This window comes from Danio rerio, chromosome 25 (assembly GCF_049306965.1).
Source record: "Danio rerio strain Tuebingen ecotype United States chromosome 25, GRCz12tu, whole genome shotgun sequence".
NCBI lineage: Eukaryota > Metazoa > Chordata > Actinopteri > Cypriniformes > Danionidae > Danio > Danio rerio.
Window position 1 is genome coordinate 12,178,386 of NC_133200.1, and position 27,988 is coordinate 12,206,373.

Sequence of the window (27,988 nt, forward strand, 5' to 3'; positions counted from 1 at the left end):
TGTTTTTCAGCAGTAGGAACTGAAAGACTACTTAGGATAGAGGAAAATATGAATGCAGCAATGTACAGACATCCTGTATGAAACCTGCTACAGTGTTCTTGACCTTAGACTAGGGTGACGGTTCATCTTCCAGCAGGACAATGACCCAAAGCACACCGCCAAAATATAAATGGAAGGCTTCACAACAACTTGTGGAATTTTCTAGAGTGGCCCAGCCAGAGCCCAGACCTAAATCCTATTGAACAGAGAGATCTGAAAATGGCTGTACATCGTCACTTCCCATCCAACCTGATAGAGCTTGAGTGGTACTGCAAAGAGAAATGGGCAAAAATTCCGGTGTGCCAAGCTTTACTTGCTATATGTGCATCAACAAAGTAATGAGCAAAGGTAGTGAATGCTTATGTACATGTGACGTTTCAGGTTTTTGATTTGTAATAAATTTGTAACAATTTCAATATATATATTTATTTTTTACATTGTCATTATGGGGTATTGCGTGTAGAATGTCGAAGAAATAAATAAATTTAATCTATTTTGGAATAAGACTAACAAAAAAAAGTGTGGAAAAGGTTATCCGAGCTCAAACTCCCCTCTCGCCCTGCTAACGGGCCTGCCCAATTGGTGGAATGAACTCCCTAACTGCATCAGAACGGCAGAGTCATTTGCTATTTTCAAGAAACGACTAAAAACTCAACTATTTAGTCTCCACTTCACTTCCTAATCTGCAATTGCCTCTCTGGATATACCACTAACTGTAGCCCCCAAAAAAAAAAATTACTAATACTTTCCTGCTTAGACTTTACAGACCTGAAACTTGCCTATAGCACTTATTCATTGTTGCTCTTATAGTTGTGTAAATTGCTTCCTTGTCCTCATTGGTAAGTCGCTTTGGATAAAAGCGTCTGCTAAATGACTAAATGTAAATGTAACGGGAGGAAGCCCAGGACTCGGGGATCTTTTCATTTCTGGGCTCTCTCCAACATGCCAAACATCTATAATCAATCATCACCTAAGTGTGAAATTCTAAAATTTATGTCAGAGGAAAATGAATGAATATTAAAAAAAAGTATCTGAATATTCCTTTATGCAGCAACAAAGTGTGTGACAATACACACAGAATATTCTATCTGCAAGAGCAGGAAATTTCATGCATTGGATAACGTTTCTAATTCTGGAGGCATTTAAAAAGTAAAATCCATGCGGATTTAGCTTGAGCATTATAAGATTTAGCTAATAACGTAAAGCTTGTTCCTGTTACGTCAAAGAAAGAAGAAAAAGAAACCTTGGATGTTTCACTGAGGAGTTTTCAGAGAGAAATCCAGGCGCTTTTTCAAACCCCCAGGGTGCTTATGAAACCAGTCTGCAGGCATCAAAAAATCATTTATTCAAACCCTTCAACGGAGTGAACGAGCAACAAACACATCTACCAGTATTAGGCACCAGGAATTCAGTTCACAAGGACGCCAGTGGGATCTGCTGCATAATCCCACAAAGTCCCCTTCAAATGGAAATGTTTAGCAGTGAGTCATTTAATACAGAAGACAAACTCGATCCTTCCCCCAAAAAACAAAACTCAAATCATATCCCTTTTAAGAGTTTTAAGACTGTATAAGTGAGCAAGAAAAGCAACCTTCAACTTCAATCAGAATTGTACTTGTTCTTAAAGGCATTAAATACAAGTTAAGCTCAATCAACCACAAACCAAATGATGTAGACTCATCCGTTCTATTATTTAAAAGCAAGTAATAATAGAGCCTATGCTGAGATTTTGAAAATGGGAGTTGATGGGGGAACATTTAGATTTATGTCTATTGTATCAATACACATTCTTTCCCCCTGTTAAAATACTATCATCATCACTTGAGCTTCAAATGTTAAAAAAATCACATGTGAATATTTTTGGAACCATTTTATGCTAAAATAGAAAAAGTATCACTTTTTTTTGCCTAAAACCACACATTTTTCCCTTTTTTTTTTTTTTTTTTTTCATTTAATGGTTCCAAAATATTCCACGCCTGTTTCATATTTGATTTCCAACATGTCACTGTACAAGTGAAGAACATCTAGTTATTCTGTAGTGGAAAACTTTTAAAATATAATTATTATATTTTTTTTTTTGTCTTTTTCTGACAGGACAGTACTAAAAGATGTCTATTAGACGTCTATTAAACAAAATTGTTTGCTGGAGCTAGACGGGAAACAAAGTTGGAGAGAGATAAAGGGGGTGATGGGATTGGGAAGGGTCAATGAGCCAGGATTCAAACTTGGGTCACCCTTAAAAAGTAGTAGCGATATTTGTTGGCACACCGCCCACTTGTGCAAACATTTTACATGGCAACAATGTGCTAAAGACAATGCAGTTTTGCAAACAGATCGACAGCAATATTGATAAAATGGTCTGTTGGTACAATGACTAAAAATGCATGCCAGACCATAGGTTGGTGGTGTGACGTTGAATATATATATATATATATATATATATATATATATATACACACACACTGACAGGTTACACAATTGTGCATCACTAAATTCACAAATTGTTGTAGTTTACAAAGGGATTACTGCATTACAATTTAGATAACTGCATTTTTTAAAATTCTTACAAATTTAATTAATACAAAACAGTGTTATGAAATCACAGAGTAATGTCTTTAACACCATAAATCAGTGTTTCTCAACCACGTTCCTGGAGGACCACCATCCCTGCATGTTTTGGATGTCTCCTTAGTCTTTGACACTCATGACAGGTTTTTCAGTTTCTGCTAATAAACTCAGGGTGTCTGCAGGTTCTTAAAAAGTTTTACATTTAGGCCTTAAAAAGTGATATTGTGAAATATTGTGTTGTAGGTCTTAAATCATTTTAAACAGGTCTTAATTTGCCTATGTCCATGTAAAGCTATACCCAATTGGGCCAACACCCATACGATCACTAACAATATATTTCAATAAAAGTTAAGAAACATTTATTTAATGACTCTGTTTACTTATTAATATGGTGTAATTATTATTTAATTATAATTTAATTATTATATATTGTTATTAATTATTATTCCTTACAATAACATTTGTTTTTAATGTATTTGTATGGTTTTAACTTAACCATTTAAAAAATCTTTAGGGTTTAGCCTTGTGTAAGTTTGAAATTTCATTCATTATGGTCTTAAAAAGTCTTAAATTTGACTTGAAGCCTGTAGAAACCCTGGAACGGATTATCTGAATCTGGTGTGTATGGTTAAGGAGACATGGAGAAAAAAAAATGTGCAGAGCTGGTGCTCCTCCACGAACTTGGTTGAGAAACACTGCAATAAATGATGCTTACTAATGAAGTTAGTAGATAATCATTCGATTTGGCTTAGGTAAAGACTATTTAGCTAATCAAAATATCCAGCCCAATCACCTCTACCTTAGTAAAGTTTTCTGGAATCAAAGGAATCCAGGAATCAAACTCAGGACACCTGGAGGGATGTTATGCTATACGTCGGTGCACAAACTAATGGGCTATCTTGCCAACAAGATTTAATTAAAACATTTTTTTTTTAAATAATAGCACATATTGGCTATACAGTGAGTACACCCCATTTTGAAAATGAATATTTTCATACTTTTTTTTAGTGAATATAGGCAATGTATTTTGGTGCATTTAAACAAAACAGATTATTAAACATATGCATTTATTCAAATAATATTTTAGTCACCAAACATATTAAGTATCATATCCAGTGCTGACTAATTTAATGTACATACACAAATATAAAATAATGTATAGCTTCCTATTAAAAATATTAATTTAAAAGATAGATTTGTAAGGGGTGTACTCATATATGTTGAGCACTGCATCTTTTGACTATAAAATACTCAATTTCAATAGTGGTCCAGGAATGGTCAACGCGGAAGTCATTACTAGTTTCTTTAAGATTCTCCAGTGAAGTTAAACAAGATCTGCAGTAAACAACTTGGCGACAGTTGTGTGTTGTGTTTTTTCATGTATAAAGTGCACTGATGAAAATTCTAAATACTCTTAAACGTACTTATTAGAAACATGCCTTTTAAATATATACATATTTCATTTCATAGAGTAAAATATTACTCATTTTGAAGGAATTTTAAATATTTAAAATAAAATTAAAAGAAATCAACTGTGAATAACACTTTTTGACGTATTCACTGTAAAAAGCTATTAAGTTTGCTTTACTTATAAAATTAGTAAACCCATTGTTTTTTAAAGTGATTATTTGACGTAACTAAATTGACATTGGTAAACTCGTTGCCTTAAAATGATTAAGTAAACAAACGATGTGCAAAATTAAAAAATTAAGTAACCATTTCAAGTTACAATAGATTTACTCACCTTTTAAATTAAATTCAACTTATTGCTTTTAAGGCAAGGGGTTTACTTACTTTAAAAATGTAACTACTGGCTTTGTTGTTCTCCATTCCACTCATTAATAAATGTTAAGTGCCTCAATTTTTTATGTCTAAAGGGAATAGTTTATAATCATTAACATCACCCTAAAAATCCTGCTGACAGAGCTTAACCTGTATTCAGCCCTCCCAAAATATTCCTTTTAAATAGAATCCAGCATTCAGATGCAGGGGGAAAACAGTAACAAATATCAACACCCTCATCGTCTCCTGTGCAATTTTTTGTTCTTTACCATTTTGCTTTCATATAAATTAAACGCATTTATCAAACCTTCAAGAAATCTTTAAAAGGAGAGGAAGTCCTTGATAACACATTGTGCTGTTGAATCTATACACAAGTTCCAGGTTAAAGTCCATTTCACAGATACTTAAATAGAAGTACCACAGGCGTTTAACATCCTGCTCGAGTAAACTTGCACTTTTTCCCATGGGGATGTTCGGCATAACTGTAGATGTTTCATATGTTTCGTACAACGCAGCATCCGTAAGGCGTTTTTGGAAGCAACATGAACATGCTGTACTGCCAGTTGAAGTTTCACTAAGGAAAAAACAAAAACAAATCATGCTTTAGTTGTCTCTTTTTTTTTTTCTCACTGGAATGTTTTTGACCTCGTTGGATTGCAAAAGAGTCTCCAAAGAGCAGATATTGGTGTAAGAGTGTCCTTGTGCCTCTGATTTGGCAACGAACGAGCATGGCATGAGTTTGCGTTGTGCTTTGTGGCCTCTGGACTGGAGGATTTCAGCTCCTCTCAGCAGTGGGGATAGATGGTTTGTTTTCAAGAGTGGCCGTGACTGACCGCAGCCACACCACACCCACTGAGCAGAGGTGCTTCAGGCCAGCCAATCACAATCCAGCGCTGCTGTCGCCATCCATTCAGTGTGGCTAGAAGACCATGGCACCTGTAATGAGAGACGGCACAGTATAAAACCAGAACTCAAAGCCAAACGCTGTAATTTGAAGCTAACCAGCAAACTACAACTTGATGCAAATGTAGGAGGCCATTGAAACTGACTGGGTGAAAAAGGGGAGCCGGAGAAGCACTCTTGTCGTGCTTTACTTGAATTACTATGTACTGGCTGTATGAATTGGAAAAATAAAAAATGTAAAGAATTTGACTAATTACGAAAAAAAAAAAAAACTCCTATAATCTGTGTGCTTTGATGAATAAGTGAGAAAACATTCACTGATTTATTATTAAACAAATTAATAAAAATTCTGTATTGAATTGTTTTGGAGATTTATATCTCCAATTTTGTAAAATCCAATCCATATTGGTTGTATAGGTATATAAACATATAAAAAAGGCAGAAGAAAGACAGCAACAAGTCATGTAATATCAATGTTATCTTAGACTATTACAGTTTTGGTAGAGTGTATAAACATTTATTTATTTTTTTTCCCATTTCATAGTTTTTTTTTTCGACTTCGTCTTTTTCGATTGCATAATCCAATCTTTTTATCTGGGTTTGATGATTAATACTTGGCAAATCAGAATAAAAATCTCCCAAAGTTGCTAGCAACCCTATAAATGCTAAAAAATATATATATATATACAGTTGAAGTCAGAATTATTAGCCCCCCTGTTTATTTTTTCCCAATGCAGATTTTTTTAAACATTTCTAAACATAATAGTTTTAACAACTAATTTCTAATAACTGATTTATTTTATCTTTGCCATGATGACAGTAAATAATATTTTACTAGATATTTTTCCAAGACACTTCTATACAGCTTAAAGTGTCATTTAAAGGCTTAACTAGGTTAATTAAGTTAACTAGGCAGGTTAAGGTAATTAAGCAAGTTATTGTATAACGATGTTTTGTTCTGTAAACTATCGAAAAAAAAATAAATAAATAAAAACTGCTTTTATTCTAGCCGAAATAAAACAATACAAGACTTTCTCCAGAAGAAAAAAAAACATCAGACATACTGTGAAAATTTCCTAGCTCTGTTAAACATCATTTGGGAAATATTTAAAAAAGAAAAAAACATTCAAATTTAAAAAATAATTTTGACTTCAACTGTATATTGTATATAAAAACAAAAACAACAAGATTTATTTCAAACAACAAATACTTCCTAGTTACTGAGGTAAAAACATTTTAGAAACAGGGGTATTTTCGACAATAGTTCTAGGAACTATAAAAATATTCATCCCGTGTAAAAGCTCCTTGTATCAAACAATTATTAAATGATTAATACTTGCCAAAACACAATGAAACCCCCGTCACACAATGCTATCAACCCTATAAAATGCTAGCAAAAAAAAACAAAAAACAAAAAAAAAAAACAAACGAGACAAAAACAAGAACTAAATTCAAGCAACTAAAATCTTTCCTACAGTAGATCCTGAGGTGAACACAATCCCAAACATGGGTACTTTCGGCAATAGTTCTAGAAACTATAAAATTATTTTATCCATTATGAAAGCTCTTTATATCAAACAAGTAATAAATAGTTAATACTTTCTAAAACATTATAAAAAACCCACACAAAATGTTATCAACCCTTTAAAATGCTAGCAAAAACAACTAGATTCAAACAACTAAAATCTTTCCTAGTTCCTGAGGTGAAAACATTCTCAAACATGGGTACTTTCGGCAATAGTTCTAGGAACTATAAAGACATTCTTTCAGTGTAAAATCTCCTCATATCAAACTAGTAATAAATAAATAATACCTGCCAAAAAATAATATGAACCCTATACAACGCTAGAAAACAACAAACAAACAAACAACAACAACTAGATTCAAACAACTGAAATCTTTCCTGGTTCCTGAGGTGCAAACGTTCCAAATGTGTACTTTCAGCAATAGTTCTAGGAACTATGAAAATGTTCCTCCAGTATGAAAGCTCCTCATATCAAACAAGGATTAAATAATTAATACTTTCCAAAAAATAATAAAAACCCATACAAAATGCAATATACCCTATACAGTGCTAAAACAAACAAACAAACAAAACAACTAGATTCAAACAACTAAAATCTTTCCTGGTTACTGAGGTTTACTTTCAGCAATAGTTCTAGGAACCATGAAAACATTTCTCCAGCGTAAAAGCACCTCATATCAAACAAACAGAAAATGTGAATCATAAAATCGGACTTATTTTGAAGACATTTGTGAAAAGATTGCGAACGCCTTTGAATCTTGTTTGTTGTTTCGTCTGTTGAGAGCGAGTGGGATTTGCAGTCTCCAAACACTTTAAACTAGCCTTCCCCCTAATGCCCTCTCAACATCCATATGCTTACAGAAGATTTAAAATCAATCGCTCACATCAGCTTCACATCCCATCAGTGCAGCACGTCCAACATGGGTGTCTGACTGGGTCTAATTCAATTCTCATCACCTCCAGCACATTCTGATTTAATGCTAATGCCTCCCCTTAGAGGGTGTAAGTGCGTTAAGCCACACAAATGAAATGGCTTCAGTGCCTGCATCGACAAAGCCATTGATGTAGCCATGAACACTGACCGCCACTCTTTATAAACCAAAAAATAAACAAGAATCGTTTACAGATACCAGTCATGGGTTTGACCTTTAAATGTGTCCATCTGCTTTATGATTCATTAAGTGTGAAGTTCTGATCTAGGAAAATAGCTGCCACGTACTTGAAGGGAACGCTGACATGACAATGGTTTTAAAATACGTTTTAGGTGTAAAGGACAAAACTGTCAGCTAAATGTCAGAGATATGAGGTGCAGTTTTCGTGATGTGTTATTGCCTTAGGTGAAAAGCTGAAGGCAAACCCCTGTGGGCAGGTAAATGGTGCTTTATGAATGTTCCCAATGTTGATTTTAATCCTATAAATTCAGTTTTTTTTAAAAAAAGAGAAAGGTCAGTGAGGATTGGGAAATATATGAGAGAAAGGAGAAAGGAAAGTGCATCGGTGCTACATGTCCACTGCCCAATAAGTAATTAGTGCTGACTATCCCTCCAAAACGTATTAACTTTTAGAAGCTCCTCAAACCCATCACAATTCTGTTGATCAAATCTTCTGTTGATCAAATCTATATGTAACTTTAAAGTAAGGGATATACTGTATGGATGTAAGCAGTACATATGCACCAAAGCTCTACTCTTCAGCAAAAAGGCAACCACAAAAATATCTAAACATTAATTGACAAAGCTTACATTAATTAATTATTGGCAACAACAGCCAATTTTGTTGTCTCATGTTATCTGAATGTGAGCCAAAAAGCTGCACAAGAACTACAGGGATCTGCCAAGAATGTGTTTAGCACCTGTGTGTAAGCAACTGTCTACAGTAGGGCTATGTGATTCATTGAAATCGACTTCTAAATCGCCTTACAGCACGATTTTCCCGCTGTATGGTATTTGAACCATTGCAGCATTGGTATTTGAATCATAACGCAGCACACCTAAACGGAGAGTGAGAACAGGAGACTGAATAGCCTGCGTACACAGGGATGATGAGTTCAGCACAGGAGGACTTGGTGCCAAGAAAGTCAACATCTGTGTGATACAGGGCGGCTGATAACTTACTTTAGATACAGGGCGGCTGATATATGGCAGAATCAAGTGATTTGTAAGTCAGCCATATATTGCTTCTAAAAGCGTGTGGAAAGTGTGAGCGCAGCACTTCCCTCAGCATTTTCAACGTGCTTTGTAGTTGCTCCTTTGTCATTGCTTAGTGACCATCAACCGTTTTCACAGAGGATGACAATCCAACAAAACATTGCTGCAGCTCTGATACAAGTGTTATGTATGGAGAGAACTGAAAAGCACTTGGTGTTTTTGTTTGACACCAGGTGTCTTGTGTTTGTCTGAGGTAACTGAAATGTGTATATTCCATACAAAGAATGAAGCTGGTCAGTCAGTGCTTGTTACGTGACTCATGTTGCAGCATTCTGAAAAATAAAACTCGAGGTTTGTCTGAAAAGATATTTTTCAGCTGGGTGTACTTGGCATGCGTGCTTGCCACTCTTAATTTGTGCTTGCAATCCACCCGCCTCCATTGGAAAAAATGAACTTGCGCAGCTGTGCGCAAAAGAAGCGATATGGGAACGGCCTGTTTCACAGCAGCGTCACAAAGAGGTCTATGATCTATACATGACAAAACAAATCTATGAACACACAAGCAAATACTTCTGATATTTGGTCAAGCAGAACATTGAAGCCTTAACATCCTGAGACCCTGCCCATTGACTAATGTCCTCTTCAGTGGACATTGTGTTTTCATGAATTTCCTTTGAATTTTTTGAGCTAATCAGTCAAGCTGGCATGCTAGGAACCACTTCTTACACTGCATCTAAAATGGCTGACATACAAACAAGCACATTTTATGGGAAGTGGAGAGGTATGTAAAATTAAGCTTTTTAAATGTTTTTTACTATTATTGTTACATTTATATTTGTTTATTAAAGTGTCAGGAACAACACATTTAGCTTTCAAAGCTGTTAACTTGTTTGTGTTTCAAAAATCAATCCTTTTTTAAATGTCCACTATAGTGGACACCAGAACTGTTTTAATGTAATTAATGACTGCATGTTATAGGAGGCAAAACTAAAGCATCACTTATTTTTATTTTATTTTTATTTTTTTAGTTCAGCTCTCTTTTAGACTAAACTGTTTCAGGAATTTCAATTTAAAAAGAAAAAAAAGGCTTTTGTTTAGTTTTTGTTACATTAATATGGATTAATACTCCTTTACAGCCATATCCTGTACAGTTTTGTTGTCAAGAGTTTGGTGGTCGTTTCGAACTAAAATGGTCCTGTGATCCACTACAGTGGACATGCTGTAAAATTAAAAATAAAAACAAAATGTAAAAACTGAATTGTAGATTTTTTTTTTAACCCAAAGGATGTAAGAAAAAAATTTCTTTGGGTCTCAGGAGGTCAAGGCTAATTTATACTTTGTCAAGCACGCGCATGCTGCGGCATAGCCTTCGTGCGGTCACATAGCCCTTGCCATGGTTTATGCCGACGCAGACCTTTTAAAAAATTTGACTACACATTGCAACTACATGTAGAGCCAGCTCTGTGATTGGTCTGCTTGGTTGCAATGACAAGTGTGGGCGGGGGTGAGAGCTGCGTGAACCGTTGGAGCGAGTGATTACAAGTATCGAGTTCTGTGAAGGAGCTCCAGATGGAAACTTTTGTTTTGTTTACCTAATAGTAAATTCAAGTTGTTGCACGCCCGCAGGTGCCCACCTCTGTATAAGCGAGTTTTAGCTAGACTTATAAACCTGGCTTTTCTAGAGTTTGACTGTGCACGCTTACACACGCACACTTGTTTTGCCATACGTCTGTTCTGGAGACAGTTTGTTACAGCTTTACTAGGTGATTAATTCTTTGTCTGACTATTCATGACTATTTCATGTCTGTTTTAGAGAAATGTTACAGGCCTTTGATAAAGATCTAATTGTTTTTATTTTGAAATGTTTCAGATTTCACTGTAAACACAGATTCAGTCTGTGAAAAAATCGTGATTGCAGTAGATCGAAATTGCAGTATTGTAAAAGCAAATCCTGATAGGTTTCTTTTGCCCATATCGCACTGCCCTAGTCTACAGTATAACTAATCTACAGTCCTTATTCAAAAAGAGAATCTGAAATGAGGAGCACAGAGTAGTGCTTTTTTACCATTTTTAAAAATCAATTAAGTTGATGATGTTACACCGATGGCCCCAACACTAATTTAACATGCAAAATTGGATGATGCAGCGCCAATACAAACAAGACTAAAGCTCATGTGTGGAACAAAAAACTAGCTCAACAGATGCTCTCTCATGGCCTGACGTTGGCCGATAGCCCACCGCCAGCTTGGTGTGTCATGACCCTTACTCTAACAAGCCTTTGGCTTTACTCAAACACATAGAATAAAAGTAATTTCAGCATTTACTCTCCCAGAGCAGTCTTGTGCAAAAAGCTTGCTGGAGATTAAAACAATGTCATTATAGTTGCCAGCAGAAATTATTCATGTAGCCCCAACACAAAAGAATCAAGTTAGCTTCCCTTTGACTAATTTAAGTGGATTGACAGAAGTAAAATGAAGTTATTATGACACGATGTTGCTTTTTTAATTAGTAAATCGATCAAGTATCAAGACCCAGGCCAATTTTGGTCTGATTAATGTGTATGGGTGCTGGATGAAGGCAAGCTACAATCGCATTAAAACATTAGTATGACAAGATTTTATTTATTTTTTTGTCAAACTGAAATGCAAATGCTTTCGTTTCCTAGGTTTCGGTGATCACTACAGATGGGAAATTCTCATTCTTGGATATTTAAACTGAACTGGCTGAATCAACATCAATAACACACTCCTGTGTTGATCAGTTTAAGCGTTGTTAACGCCTGGCTTATCAGACTTGCTTGTCTTGATGGCGGGGTTAAAGTGGACATGGCATTACTCCCTAATGCAGCGATATTAAAGGATCAATTTAAGTACAGAGTATGGTAAGCTGTGCCATTCCAGGAAACAGAGAGGCACTTCCATAACTTAATGTGCAAATCCACACATTAAATCGTGCACATTGACCAGGCAAAGCTTTTCCAGCTTTTACTCAACTGTGTCTCGATGCTTGGCAGGTCAGAGAGGATGAGGCGCAAAGAAAATCCAGGCTTTTTCTACCTGTATCGGCCTGTGTGCACCAGTTGGGAGAACACTAGACCTTGCCAAAACATCATGTTCCCTGGTTTAGTAACATGCATACCACAAAGAGAGATCAGATTAAATCAGCCCAATCCGATTTATGGGCTCTGCAACAGCAAAACAATTAGCTGGTTTAGTTTTTCAAAAGGCCCCTCCTTTAGGGGATGGGACGGGAGGTTGTGGTGTTTGGCAAAGGGTCAGGACTGTTCCAACTGGCAAATTACCTGGATTAGTTGAACACAATGCTGCCCAATGAAACTGCAATGCTGGCAGAAAAAGCTGTAACCAAGTCTTATTGAGGACATATGGCATGCGCTGCAACAAAAAGGGATGTGAGTGTAGGCCTGAATATGCTCCATTATATTTACCTAAAGCTTTTGGGTGTAATTCAAATGCATTAACAACAAGCATGATGCTATTTTTTTAAAAAGCATTACCAGCTCATACTTTAGAAACAACATAGACTTAGAAAACTGTTGATTGGGCAATTTTACCAATTTTCCAGTGATCACTCTGAAGACAAAACACAGCACCAACATTTTCTACCTGAGATTACACAAATATCTACAAGAAAACTGCATCAAACCTGGCATAGGACTAACAAAGGGGTATAAATAATTGCTTTAATGTGAGAACATCACCTAAGCATGTTTATTTTCTAAATGGCAACCCCACTGTCACACGTCAAATGTTTTGGGTCAGTTTTAATCAATGCATTAAGAGATTTTTTTTAATGTTATCTTACTGCTACAAATAAAACCAATGCTGAAAACTCCTTTTGTACTCTACTGTATAGACCATTTTGAGGGATGTAAACAAAAACAATGGTCCCAACATATTTTTTGTTTTACATTTTCAATTTCTATACTTCTGAGAATACAAAAAGAGCTACATATTGATAAATAATGTTATGATAGCTGTTCTAACATTAAGTTATGATTGACTTGCGTCTTGTTGCAGTTATGAAATAGTCTGATAAAAAGCAGGAAATGTTCATGGGCCAATGACATCACCACACTGAAATGGTCTATAAAACGACTACCTTTAATATCAGCTGCAACCTAAAACTATCCAATGTAAAGCCAATTTTGGCAAGGCAAGGCTAATGTTACCTGATTATAAGCTCTAATTCAACAGTTATCAGATCAGTGGAAGGATGGCCATTAACTTAAAGGAATAGTTCACAGAACATCCCTTGAAATCCTTCATTATGTCCTTCTATCAGTGGTGGAAAGAGTACTAAATATCATACTTGGGTAAAAGTACAATTTCAAATGACTTTCAAATGAAAATTTCAAATTATTGTTTTAGATAAACTCAAGATTTAAATTTGGAAAAAGAAAGCACCATATATAATCCCTCATAAGTTTGAAAATGTGTTTGAAAATTAACTATAAAAATAATTCTAGGGACTTAAACTCTGAAAGCTTTTCTTTTTTAATGAGCATTATGCTAAACCTCTAAAAAGAAGATAATGCTACACTGTAGAACACTATTTACAGTTGCCAGCATGGCTGCCTGATTATGACTAATATTGTCAAATTTAGACTTTGGGATTCAATTATCCCGTTGTCTGCAAGCGATGCATAGCCTTCTGCAATGGATTACGTTCAGGTACTCAATCTCCTTCTCCCTGGCCGCTGCAGGTTTTCAAATATTTATAAACTGAAAGTGGAATCCCAACCCTGCACAGACCTTTAAATCATTTATGAAGCTCATTCTTCTCCATGTTTTGTTTCTCATAATGACACACAGAACCATTCCACCATGGAGACCGACAGACATTTTAAGCGTGAGACCATAGAGCTTGGCTGCCTATACTTGCCTCTATTAATTCTTCATCGCATCACTCAATAGGAGATGAAAACACACCAGCCTTTGCTTTTATCACCCACTTCTTAAGTGACTTTATCTGGAGAGTGAAGTTTGCAAGAGTCAGGAGACTCTAGAAGGCTTATAATACTCAGGGAGCCAATTACCTAAGACGAAACTAACAAATTAGGGGTGCATCAATAATTGAATACTTAATGGTGAAAAAAACTTTTCAAATTTCTCTTATTGTCACTGCAGGACATAAATATGAATCGATTAATACTGAGCATGTGTGTCTTGGCCTGACAGAGCACGTTTTCTTTAAATCCAACCCAAGTGTCAACAGAATAAGGTGCCAACTTTCAGAGATTAATTTAATATGCTTGTTCTTCTCAACAAGAGAACTTGAAACATTAAAAAAATCAATAGCCAAATGCTGATTTGAGTGTATATGTGCATTCTTTATAATTGGGGCACTATATAAATGCTTTATTTTTAAGTTGTCACTAAGCTTGCACAATATATTGTTTTAGCATCGATATCGCAATGTAATAATTCACAATAGTAGCTTTAATAAACTAATAACGATTAATTTTGTTGAACGGTTTATAAAACGAAGACTATACAGTATTATTTTACATTTGATTAATCAATTACTGTACACCTGAATACAATTCGACTCCTCGGAAAACAAGAAAATGATGTTTATTTAATTTGTATCTGTTCTATTATTGAATTTATCCATGCTTGTAGTTAGTTTCTTATATTTTACGCATATGCACTCCTTCATATCATCCCAATCAATTTAAATGATAAATTCTTTCTAGAGAATTCTTTCTCATCTAGTGAAATTGTATTCCTATTGCAATATATATCGCAGAATAAAGAAAATAATCACAAATTCGATTTTTCCAAAATTCTTGCAGCCGGATTTCCAACACAAAAGAATAGGATATACAGTGTTCCCTAGTTTATCACAGAAGTTACATTCTAAAAATAACCCTCAATAGGCGAAATCTGCGAAATAGTCAGCCTTTTTTTTCCTTTTTTTTTTACAGTTATTATAGATGCTTAAAGGCTGTAAAACACCTCACTACACATTTTATAAAGTTTTCTCAGACAAACTTTAGCATTTTCAAACTTTTCGTTTGTGTTTAAACACTCTCAAAGTTCAAACTTTTGTAGAAAAATCAGTCCAGTATTATAGAATTAAACCAAAGATCAAAACCTGTTGTCAGGCGCAAACATTCATCGCTGTCAGCAAAAGGTTGATAAAGCTTTTTAGCTGTTGTGCTGATAATGTTGGCATCCAGCGTAACACACAACGGACGTTCACATATCCATGTTATTTAAAATGAAACTATTCAGATGGCACTTTGTGGTGCAGCAGAAATATGAACAGTGTGTTGAGTCGTAGCTGGACAGCAGACAGCCGCCAACTTTTGGTGCCGGTGTGCGTACCCTGATATAAACCTATGTTTGCATGCCGCTGCGTGGCGCATACAGTGTGCGACCCTCTTTACGATGGTCTTGCTGCCAACAATAACCCTTTTTGCATCCTTGTTGAAACTCACACTGTGATAGGAGATTTATGTTAATTTGGCAAGCTGAATGATTCTCTACTGTACACGAGACATGGAGGGGATTGATTGACAATGGTCTACAGCCAATCAGGACACAATGCACTGTAAAAAAAAATTGTCAAATTGCACACAAAAAAATCTGCGAAAATGCAAGACCGCAAACATGGTTTGTTTTTTTTCTGCCCTATATGCTGGATTCAGTGACTGACACAGCTCTGCTCTGCTGCTGTTTGGTGTGTGTGTGTGTCTATTAGGGTTGGGCATCTAAGCTATAATGCCGATCCGATACGCATCTCGATACAAAGAATACGATCCGATATATTAGCGATACATTTGTGACATATTGCGATGCAACACGATACGATTCACACCCATATCACGATACGATGCGATAATTCAGCACTAACTAATTAGATCAAGTTTATGAGATGATGTGAAAGAGGATGCTGTGCCATTGAATGAGTTTGATTATTTATTAACCAAGCAAAACCAAGACTTTTTTTACAAACTGGCTCTTCTCTCAGAGCCAGAGTGTCAGTTTACAGTAGAGGGCCATTTTAGAACATATAGCACATATTATTTAAGTATTTTCAAGATAAACAGAATGTATAAGTGCAATATGTATTAAAAAATATGTATATATTTGCACTCTTTCAACATAAATAAATTTAGCATTGCACAACAAGAATTGTGATTTAACTTTAACTATGAAAACAAGTTTTACAAAGATATATTTTGCCACTGATTATTCAAAACTTAAGGTTGTGAACTAGCAGTGTTATGCTGCTTTGAAACATCACTGTCACTGTAAACAACAGGCAAATAAAAATATAGCAAACCAGCAATCTTCTTGCTGTGAGGTGGTCAAACTACCCACTGTGCCACCGTGACACCCAATTATTTTTATCATTATTATTATTAATATTATTATTATTATTATAATTAAATAAAAATTAACAGGAGGAGGTGTTTAAAACCTTCGTTCTCAGTGACACTAGGCTGAATATCTTTGCAGATGAACAATGCAATAGCATTCGTTATTGGCGTAGAGCGAGCAGAACTGTTGCGCATGGAAAAAAAAACTTGCAATGCTTTTCTCACCACTTTTGGAACTGGTTGAAGCAGTGCGAAAGCCGGGGATGCAGATACACTGGAAGATGCTTTCACAACAACACCGTGGCGCCGCTTCAAGTGAGATATCAGATTAGTCGTACTGCCCGCGTATTTTACAGATGCGCGGCACATTTTGCAAATTGCATCTGTCCTGTCATGTCGTCCATCCTTAAATCCATAATGTTGCTTGCCATACTTTAGATTTAAAACTCAGTGGGGAATATGTTTGTTTTGCTTCTCGCGCTTTCTGAGGGCGCTCCACTAGCTTCATCCGCACACCTGATACACTGAGTTGTAGTGTGTGCACATCCGCAAATCCGTTGCTAAGGCTTACTTTATGTAGGTCGATTAAATTATGCGCCAAAAACAGGTTGACAACACTTGTTAATAAATAAAAAATACATTCTATATTAAAAATATAAGCTGTATCTCGGAAAAATCGATGCATCTCGCAAAAACCGATGCATCTCGATTTGCTTCCAAAATTTCATTCATCCTCTGCTGCTCAACCGATGCACTCGCATCGTGCACGCGCATGACCGCGTATCGATACATATCGGTTAATCTTCCCATCCCTAGTGTCTATATATGTTTGGCGTACTGCTCATAGACATTATAATAGAAAGCATGGTCTGATTTTGCTTCGTTGTTTCGACACGTCAACGCAGTTATCCGTTATAATGTCTATAGTAACTTACTGCCAGTCTCTGTTCAGGATTCGTTTATGTATGTGAATGTGTGAAGTATCAGAAGAAAGGTATCAAAACTCCACTGATTTCCTGAAATAAACTTTGCATTTTAGGATAAGCCAGCGCAGCTCTTTGATAATGAGGAGAACTCTTCTTCCTCTCTATGCAGTATTGGGTGAGCACAATATGCAGCTTATTCCTCTTTCGTTTCTACTTTGGAGAAGAGAAAAGAACAAAGTATAACTGCTTAAAAGGAGTCCGAAACGTTTTTTTTGTGTAATTGATTGATATACGCAATACAAATTGTTCATATAGGAATATGAAAAAAAAAAACACACTAAAATTTCGGACTTCAGTGTGCAAAGACTTTTAGAGTTGCATAAAAATTCATATTTATAGCATAAAAAAATACAAATAAATAAAAAAAACGTTTGGGGCCAGATGGTGTAGTAGCAACATCTACCAGTACAGTCTCGATGGGCAATTCTAACCAGCTTTAGCTTTAACCTTTTGATTGGAACCCATTCAACTATGTTTATTCACTTCCTGTGGGCGTTCCTGGAGTCCGCCGCTGATGCCAACATCTTTCTGCGGGCCTGCCAGGGCGTCCTCCAGACATTCTGATTTTGTGCCCCCCGGGGCTAATTATAAAACCCAGCTTTTGCTAGGCCACCTGCTTCACTGTGAAATGAAGCGCTTGTGGTGTGAACGGAGTCGCTGGCTGGTGAAAAGTGTTAATGATTACTCACAGAAGTAATCATTTTCTAATCACCAGGGGATGTAATGAGACGGCTCTGGTCCCTCCCCAGGCAGTCTAATTTAAATGGCACAAGTGAGAGATGTTCAGCTGACTGTTATGACGCTTTCAGCACAATTGTAATTCCTCAGCATTGGTTGTAAGAAGCCTTTGCTGTATGCGAACACAAACATATCCTCAGATACTTGCTGACTTCTGAGAAAGGCTGTTCGTGCAAATGTTGTTAGCGTGTAATGACCTATTAGCCGTGGTCTTCATAAGTGCTGACAGGCAAGATATTACGATAGCAGAAACTATGGTGAGTTTAAGATGCCTATAGAAGCAAAGTTATTATAACAAAGCTTAATGCATTTCATACCGTCAATAAGCATTAATTTTTTACAGTTCAATTAGTGCTTTATATTTATACACTCATGCTTGTGTTTGAAAAGGTAAAGCATGCCAGGGAGCATATAATGGAAATGATAGGGGATTTTTGTTGTTTCTTAGGAGATTGAAACAATTATAATTTATTAACAACTTAAAACAAGAGCAAATGTAAAAACAAATTGGCCAACAAGTGAAATTATTAAGTAGTTGTTTTTTGGAATGAATCATATTTTAAATATAAAGAAGCTACAATGCAATGACATTGTATGATAAGCTATAGCTTTAAAAATTGAAATTATTCAATGTAACATTTACAGTGTAAAACAATAAGTACTAGAGCTGGGCGATATTACAAAAAAACCCCCAAAAAAATCACGTTATTATGTTTCAAATCATTCGATATCGATAATTAGTAAATATTATTAAAACAAGACATTTAGAAATATTAGGATTTTTTTTTATTTAACCACTTTGTTAATTTACCAACATTACTAAGGCAAATAGTTCTAATAGTCAAGAACAAAAATATTTATACAAAATATCTCATCTCTTTATAATAAAATAAACATAAAAGTGTTAAAGATACTTTTAAAATGAATCAATAAATTTGTCAAAATTTGTGTGCAATGGTAAAGCATAAAAAATTAAAGGTGTGAATAATGATACAGTAATCTCTGTAAACAAAACAAATTATGACAAATCTGAGCTTTTGAGTAAATGAACCAGCCATCATAATTCAAGTACATACTGCAACATTGCAAATTGTAAAGTTGGATGACTACATTACGCCCTATGCTAAAAAAATCTGATGGGGTGCTAGTGGCTGGGTCTGGGATGCACAAGAAAAGAAACCAAAAAGCCACTCTGGCAACATCCTTACATCCTTTTTATTTACGATCTCCTCGCTGCTGCTGCTGCTACACGCCACTCATTTTTGCATGTGTTGTTATTCTGACCTTAATTGACATGCGCAAACAAATGGTTTCTTTGACCATTTATGATTGTCTTTGCGCTCACGCTCCTCTGGTGTCTCTCGTAACTAGGTCACCATTAAGCGTTTTCTCAGAGTGTTTGGATGCGCTGTGTTTATCTAAGGTAATTAGTCTGCCGTTATTTCTGAAATGTGTGTATTCCATATAAAGTGTGAAGCAGATTGGTCAGTTCTACTTACATAAATCGTGGTGCGCTTGCGGAATTCGGAAAAGTTGAGATGTTTTCAACTAGGTGTGGTTGGAAAATGTGTGCACATCATATGTGCAACGCGAGCTTCGCTCCCATACGCGCGTCGTGCAAGTTGCCTGCCTTCAAATCTCCATACACCATAAGCTTATTGGCATTGATTCCAAGGCGCACGCTCAGCAGCCACGTTTTAATAAAACTATAGCCTTTATACGTTTTTTTTTTCTTTCTAATATTGACAATGGTGTTCGGTCAATAATTATCGATGCCAATTTTAATTGCCAGCCCTAATATGTACAAAACAGTAAGGTTCTTGAAGTAAGCAACTTTTCCATTTCACACATAAGAAACAGTTCCTCTAATGAAGCACATAAATAGTTCTTAATTAATGCACTAGCAGCAAAATAAAACAAATGAGTCTGGCTATGGGGACTTCAGTGCATAAGTAGGTATTGTAAATTCTGCAAAGTGCATTTCCAGATTCTCTTCATTTATTTAGCCAGTATTGTCCTATGGCCCTTTATATATATATATATATATATATATATATATATATATATATATATATATATATATATATATATATATATATATATATATATATAAAGGGCCATAGCATAGCAGCATAGCAGCAGCAGTAAGCACCCTCTGCCCAAATCTCTCCACAGCAAGTCCCTTATTGCAGTCTGTAATTACAGAGATTAAGCCACTTTGTGCCCTCACTCTACCTAATAGCCAATTGACAGAAGGGCTTTGTAATGTAGATCACTAATCAATATTCCAATGTCTTAGTGCTGACACATCACTCTGGTCCTAAGTGAGAAGTCATGAAACGCTAAATCCTCAACTTCAAGCCTCTTGAAAATGCTGCCCTTCAATCTCAGCCGCTGCTTTATTATATTGCTTGACATCCAGATAGTTTAACATGCGCATCCTCACTTTGCTCAACCACTCTCAAAACCCTCAATAAGATGGGTGCACTCAGCTGCTTTCAAAGGCGGCTGCCAAGCCGAGTTTAGCTTTTTGGCATGCGGTTATCTTGACAGAAATCACTGTTTATGTGTCAATGTCCACAGCCTGCTGATTTCAGTTGCTCCTCTGCTTAGAATTATGACTGAAGCAGTTTTCAAAGGAAGCTCCTACAATGCAAAATGATTCAGCTGTGTGTGTGTGTGTAAATCAGATAATGAAACAGAATCTTAAACCTTCAAAAAGAATAAAAATTAGTATACACACTACAGCACATTTAAAGTAGGATAAATGCCAAAAACCTTACCCAGATCAGCTCCGTAAACTTAAAACGGAGGCGACTAGGCAGGAAGATGTTTCCAGGTGCTGACAAATGCAGTTGGAATCAGTGAATAAGGCACGGTAGTGATACTGTTCCAGCTATCTGATGTTGGATCATAACAGTCCAGGGTTTTACACCTTTGCGTACCAAAGTACCCTCCGACCACATAGAGTTTATTGCCAGAGGCCACTGCATGGCAGCTCATTCTTTTTGAAGTCATGTCACCTACACGGGTCCATAGATTGGTCTCACAATCAAATCGGTAGGCGGACGCTGCAGTGAACTCCGTGTCGCCTCCCATTATGAATATCTGACTGCCAAGGACGGCAGCAGCAGTGTATCTCCAGGGTTGTGGGCACTCAGCAGCTATAGTCCAACGGTTCTCAACAGGGTCATAACACTGGACCTTTGAGGCCTTGTCCCTGTGGATGGTTGTTCCACCAAACACAAAGAGTTTTAGCTTGGCGCTGACAACTGCTGCATTACTGACACCATCCCTAAGTGGTGCCATCATTGTCCATTTATTGGTTAGGGGGTCATACCGCTCAACCTGTTTAAGAGATACTGATGGAGAGGCTGGGAAGACACCTGCAATAGCAGTGTGCCCCCCAACCACATAAAGGCAGTTTTCAAGTTCAGCTGAGCCATGTCCAAAGCGTGCAATTAGCATCGGGGCACCTTTTGACCATTCTTCATGTACTGTGTCATATATCCAGACATCCTTTGACACTCCATTTTCTGAGCCCCTTCCTCCTGTCACATAAACTTTGCAGCCAATGGCACATGCGCTGAACTCCTTCCTGGGACTGGGCAGATCTGATTTGGGTATGATCTCTTTTGCTTTATGGTCCACTTGGTAGATCTTGTCACACATAAAAGTCTGACCCCCAAGAATTAGCAACGTGTGGCCAGCTTTGCGAGGCCTGGCGCAGGGGCTGGTGACAACGCCGTCATTCTGCAGAATCTTTTTCTTGCACTGCATGGCCTCATCGACAATCTGTCGGCTCCTTTTATCTGACATCACAAGTTCCTCACATGCCACGGCCTCGATGAGACATTCTGAGGGTAACAGCGCAAGGCGTAGACCTCGAAGAAGTTCTGGAAGGTAGTCTCTGCGGCTATCTAGGTCATACCTAACCCAGTGCATGACCGCATTGAACACAATCTGTTCATCTTCAACCTCCAACTCATCGCTAAGGATGAGATCCAAAAGCTTGTCTTTTGAGAGGCCGCAGAAGTCCTCAGTGTCTCGTAAAGTCTCAAAGTGAATGAGGCACATCCTCCATGACAGCTCATAAAGGCGTTTGCATTGATGGGCATCAGAGAGCAGCATCATTCCCAGGCAGTTTGATGCATGCAAATTTTTCTCCAAAAATTCTGCGGCTGCATCTCGAATGTCATGAAACTGTAGCATATCTCCAGCCTCAAGTAGTGACTCTGCATTTTCCTCATTAATAATGACACGTGAGGAGTAAGCAAAGTCCAACAGGAGCTCCAGAACTTCTGGGTGAACACTGTCACGAAAGTTAACCTCGTTGTCAAGGCTTTCACGGAGGCCACCACTGAACATAGCTTCAAAGTAGCGACTACAGGCAGCAAGCACAGCTCTGTGACAGGGAAATGAGCGGTCGCCAGCCCACAGCGTTACATCTGTGAACATGCACTGTTTACGAAGGGTATTCAGGTGGGTGAGCACACTGTCTGGATGAGAGGGCTTGTGGAAGAGCGAGATGTTCATGGAGCCTGTGCTCGTCCTCGACTTGCGGTTTTCATGGACGCTGACTGACATCTTTTCCAGCACGTCCAAATTTTCACTTGTTCCAATATCGCGAACTAGGAAAACACAAAAGGACAACAACAAAAGGTTAGCAAGTGCTTTATAAAAGTATTTCAGTATTGGGGATGACTCACTGCTGTACATGTTTACACTTGGCAGTAAAATCAGCACTGAGAAAGTAGTTATGTACAGTGCTGTTACAACGAAATCAAGAGCCAACTAGTGCAACTTTTTTCAGCTACAGAGAATGAAAGTATTGGTCTTGCATTCTTGAATAATTGCTTTTAGCTTAAATGCGCTCAGTGTTTGTCTTTCCTTGGCTGAGTAATTCTTTTTTAGGCTTATTTTCATGTTTAATAGCTAGAGATTGAAAATGTCTTAACTTACTGATATTTGTACAAACTTCATTGAGAAGACAAACTTTGCTTGACATATACTGCTTGAACAGTTTTATATTACTTGAACAGTTAATTCCCTCTACTTTGTTCTGAAGACTAATCTTCTTTGCTCTGTTAATCCAACAAAAAGTGCAAAATGAATCATCTCAGTCTCTAATTCTTATATTTTATGATGGCAGATTGTAAGAAATCTAGTGAGATCAAAATCGCGAAGACCTAAAGAAATAAACATGAGAGCATCTTATTTTAGCTAATCAAATGTAGATTTACTTGAAAGTGTTTTTGTTTAATATATTTGCAAGAACTAAAAAGAGAACATCTATAACAATCTGTAAATCTACACTCAGATATAACTCAGCTAGTGCAAAATTCAAGAACAAAATAGCTTTGTGAATTAAGGTTGTCGCGATACTAGAATTCGATACAAATCGGTACTGAAATGTTGAAAAAGTCGATTTCCTGCAAACATTTAAGCACTGTGGAGCACATTCTTAATCAGCATAGACAATCACAGTCATTTCTGTTGAGCACATGAAAAAAATCTATTCAAATCAGCGGTGTTTAATGTTGTGTTCAGCTATTCGTGCGTAAATAGACACGTGAACATTTTGAGTATACTCGCTTCATTCGCGCATCAAATACGCTTCATTCGGACGTCAAATTCCTTTCATGATAGATGCGGATTCGCGTCATAGGCAGGGCTTCTGTCTGCCTGGTGACTCTCTAGCTTCGTTGCTTAATGGCTAACATGGATTTTATTGAGAGAATACTGTAGCTGTGTTTATGTGCTTTAGGAAGACTGAAAAACAGCGTTGATTTTCTGACTTAACCCCGGGACACCAACAACAGGTGCTACATCATAATCATGCCCTCACAAGAAAAAGCTCCTGATTGGTTACTGCGGCACGAATGTCCGCTGAAGTTCAGATTTTCCAACGAGTGATTTGAACGTCAATCGCACAAAACGACTGCTTCATTCGCGCGAATTGTGTCATTCACGCAGCCTCATTTGCGCGCATCGTGCCAGAGGATGTCTATTTGCATCTTTGCATTGGCGCTTGATGCTTCTTTTGCGTCTGGTGTGAACGCAGCTTAAGAATGTACTCCACAGCGCCCAAATATTTGCAGGAAATTGACAATTTTAACATTTCAGTACCGATTGGTATTGAATTTCAGTATTGTGGCAACCTTATTGTGAATAAACGCAACTGCACTTAAACCGAACACTGAAACTAATCACTGACATGTTCATTGGACACACGACTGCAGTGAAAAACATTGAGTGCTTCCAGTGTAGACTGTGTGACACTGAGTGCAATGCAGCAAAACTTGAAATCTCTCATTATAATCGACAGTACAGTGTAAATTTAGACAGGTTTGTTGATTTAATGCCATCAATGTTCGAAAAACACTTTATGCAGCACATGATTTAGTGAGACAGTTTTGCCCTTTCTGTGTGACATTTAAAAACTGAGGGTTTCATCAGCAAGGGTTTAACGTTTCCAGTGGCTCTTTGTGTGAATGAATGTGCTTGCATGCAGACTGGATACTTAAACTGATGCGGTTTGAGGTTATTGTGACGAGAAAGGAGTGCAAGCATGCACAAACATCGGCAGGGTCTTTATGGATCACACTCTCGGGTTGACATGAATCACAATGCAGAGGTTGACCACAAAGGATGCAAGGTCACAGCTATCCGTGCAGAAAGCTATGCGGGGGGATAAGGGCAACTGGGAGGCTGGTACTGGAGGGATTGGATGCAGGGCTTGTTGATGGGTGAACAAGGGAAAAGGGAGCAAGCAGGTGTCTAAAACCACTTACAGCGACAAAAACTGCTGACCCACGCACAGGCACTGACAGTGAGGATCTGAGGGGGGGTCTGCATTGGTCCCAAAAAGCGTCCCTTCAACAGGCTGACAAAGTTGTCCTTTATGGGGCCAGGGAATAGAGAACGGAACAAAAATATTTAATTTTATCCACATTAATATATGGAGTGACCCTGTGAGGGTCTCCATTCATTTATTGCAATCTATGGTTATCGTGACAGTTGCTTGAATGTTGCATAACTCCATGACAGTGGACTTATAGTCAGGTTTGTGGCTGAATGAAAAGGGGAAAGCTGAAAAAGAAGCTCGACTATTAATTCACAGCATGATGAAACTGCCTTGAAGTTCCTGTGTGGTTCATCCTATCACCCGTAGTAACCATCACTCAACAACAGCATGAGTCGTGCCAAAGTTGCTGAATCACTCAATGTGAACAAACTAACTACCTATCCATGCGGATATTCTCACCAGCATGAATGACACCTTTTAATTGCAACGCTACTGAGTGGCTGAGGCACAAAGGTCTTTATTTCTTTGAATGTACTTCCTGTGTAAACATTCAAGCTTCTCTGACTAAATAGCCTTTCCAGGTTCTTTTCACTAGTGATGTTGGTATTCCAGAGCTGTATTTCAGTTAAGCTACAGAAAAGTGAGGGAGGGGAATGCTTTTTGTGTGTTTGCGTAAAGTCAAATGCTGGCAACCTCACTGATCTGAAAACGCTCAATGAATCACTGGCCTGCATGAATCCCATCATCGGGGCTAAGGATTTCTATCAGCACTCAGCCTAAACCATTTTACGCAAATACGCGGGTAGACGCAAACTCAATTTTGTGCATCGATGCTTTCGACAATATCATAATATGCAACACATTCTTGTCATGTTGACACAAGGGGTGCTACAGTGAGTGTTTTCAGCCTGTGGAAGAGCATTTACTTTCTGAAAAGTAAAAACATCTTGTCATTGAGTTAGTGCTCTTAAATGGACAATCTTGTACTTTATCTACCTCTTAAAGCTTAACGTAAGCATCTTAACACCATCAATGCCACGGTCAATGCTACCATTAACTATTTTTAAGAGTAATTAATATATAATAACACACTTTTGTGGATACAAGTGGGGCTGGGGGATATGGCAAAAATGTCTCGATAATTATTTCCATTTTGAATGATAACTATATATTTCGATATAAGTTGTTAATGCTTCCATATTTAAAAGAGTACCCCAACAATGACTGAAGCCACAAAAATTTGAGGGTCCATCAAGTGGCATAACACATTTTAGGCCAATAAATTTCAGTTCTAAATGTTCTAATTTTATGTCTCTAATGCTTACAGATTTAAAAGAGTACCCCAACAATCACTGAAGCCACAAAAAATAGAGGGTCCATCAAATGGCATTACATATTTTAGGCCGTTAAAATTTTCAGCGCCAAAAATTCTGTACATCTCTAATATCAACACACTTTTAGATTCTTATTGTTGCACATTGCTGCTGTGTGATTGGCTTGTAGATCAATATTGAGTAAAAAAATGTCCAGAGCTATTATTATTAACACATATTTTATCCTGATTCAATATAATATTGTTTATTGGCTCAGCCCTAGATACAAGCCAAATGACAAAAACATATTGTTCCTAAACTTCACTAAATTTAAATATTTGTACTTGTGTGATAGCACTTAAAAGTTGGCTGCTATTGTTACAGAAGGTTTTAAGTGTGGCCATATTAGTTATGTCGACATTGTAAATGGAAAAACAGTGAACATATGAAAATTTGTCATATGCTCAGTTCCTTATTTCTTATGCTTGCAAGAAGTGCTTCTTCTCAACAACTCAAGGAGAACCATAACTAAACATTTTGTTCATACTGTATTTGTAATTTAACAACCCACTTTTAGGACATGAAGCCTTTAAAATGACCTAATGAATCTGGTGTTGGATTAAAGATGCATCTGAAAACTAGAACTGAAAACTGAGGCGAATAATTTAAGTATAAAGGTAATGTTAGGACCATTCACACTTTGCAAGAGTAAGCAGCCAATTTGAAGTTAGACAGGCACTTGTTTACTTGAACTATGACCAATGTAAAAATAACTGGACTGAACTTCAAATTCCGTCGTTGTATAAGAAATCTGAGGCCATGGATGATTCAATAAGACTAATTTTCCTGTCTTTTGTATCACAAAAAAAAGAAATAAATAAAATAAAATTTATATATATATATATATATATATATATATATATATATATATATATATATATATATATATATATATATATATATATATATATTCCCAATTAGTAAAAAACTACAGTGGGAGCAGGTGCTCTGAGGCGCGGGCTTGAAAAAACTAAACAAACAAAACACAATTTCCTTCAGTCATTTCCAATAGTTCCCCTCTCGCCTCCTTTAGACTTTATAAACTGAAGAAATATATTAGTGATACAAATACATAACGCGACAAATAAGACAATTTCTGCGACTTTTTTGCGCTGCAAGACTTTAGAAATGCGCGAACTCGAGCTACAGTTAGCCATCTCGCTAGTGCGCTAAACAATGGAAAAGACACCTGAAAAGCTAAATAACTCATACTGAGGTAAAATCTAATCAAGCCAAAATGTAAACCCAGTAATATCAGAAATGACAGATTTGTCTAAGCTTAGTCTTACGGCGACCGCTGTGAATAAGAGGAGCTAATGCTGTTAGCGGAGAGTCGCAACTCAGTGTATTGACATGCAGAAGAAAGCCTGACAAACTCCTGACGATTAGAGAGACGTAAAGACGCTGCTCTCCCTGTAAGCGATCATTATCTTCCGATTTACACCCGTTTCTCCTTCTGGAAGAAGCGAGATGTGGTCACCAATCCCTATCCAGCTCACACCTAATCCTGACTGAGTGTATTGGCTTTTCCAGCTCTGCCAAAAACAGGAAGAACAGTGCAGATGTTGATTATTAGAGGGTTATTCATCTCAAGCTTTTTGTTCTAATATAACAAAAAACTTGGTATACTTACAGTGTGCTGGACGCTAGTAAGAAATCCTGACGTTGTGCGGTTTTAAATTTTGAAAAGGAATCATAGTTTTGTTCGCCTCTTGTCTGGTCGGCTGGGTTACTTTGTCCACATTCCAGTCCTCACTGATGAAAAACTGTA

The 27,988-nt window shown here is 37.0% G+C and overlaps 2 protein-coding genes across 45 annotated transcripts in view; one reads left to right on the top strand and one right to left on the bottom strand.

Moving 5' to 3' along the window:
- agbl1 (AGBL carboxypeptidase 1) overlaps positions 1-27,988 on the top strand; it is a 395,646-nt gene that overhangs the window by 46,638 nt on the left and 321,020 nt on the right. The window lies entirely within an intron of this gene.
- On the bottom strand, positions 3,658-27,974 carry enc2 (ectodermal-neural cortex 2). Of its 4 annotated transcripts, none has more exons than XM_073942911.1 (5): positions 27,851-27,974; positions 27,601-27,752; positions 24,831-24,936; positions 20,820-22,667; positions 3,658-5,325 (listed from the first exon to the last, which is right to left on the bottom strand). In XM_073942911.1, the coding sequence occupies exons 3-4, from the start codon at positions 24,892-24,894 to the stop codon at positions 20,854-20,856; spliced, it is 1,878 nt and encodes a 625-aa protein (XP_073799012.1). In that variant the 5' UTR covers positions 24,895-24,936; positions 27,601-27,752; positions 27,851-27,974; the 3' UTR covers positions 3,658-5,325; positions 20,820-20,853. The 4 variants fall into 4 exon arrangements, with proteins under 4 accessions (XP_073799012.1, XP_073799011.1, XP_009296127.1 ...); XM_073942910.1 differs by having other exon boundaries at positions 27,507-27,752; XM_009297852.5 differs by lacking the exon at positions 27,601-27,752.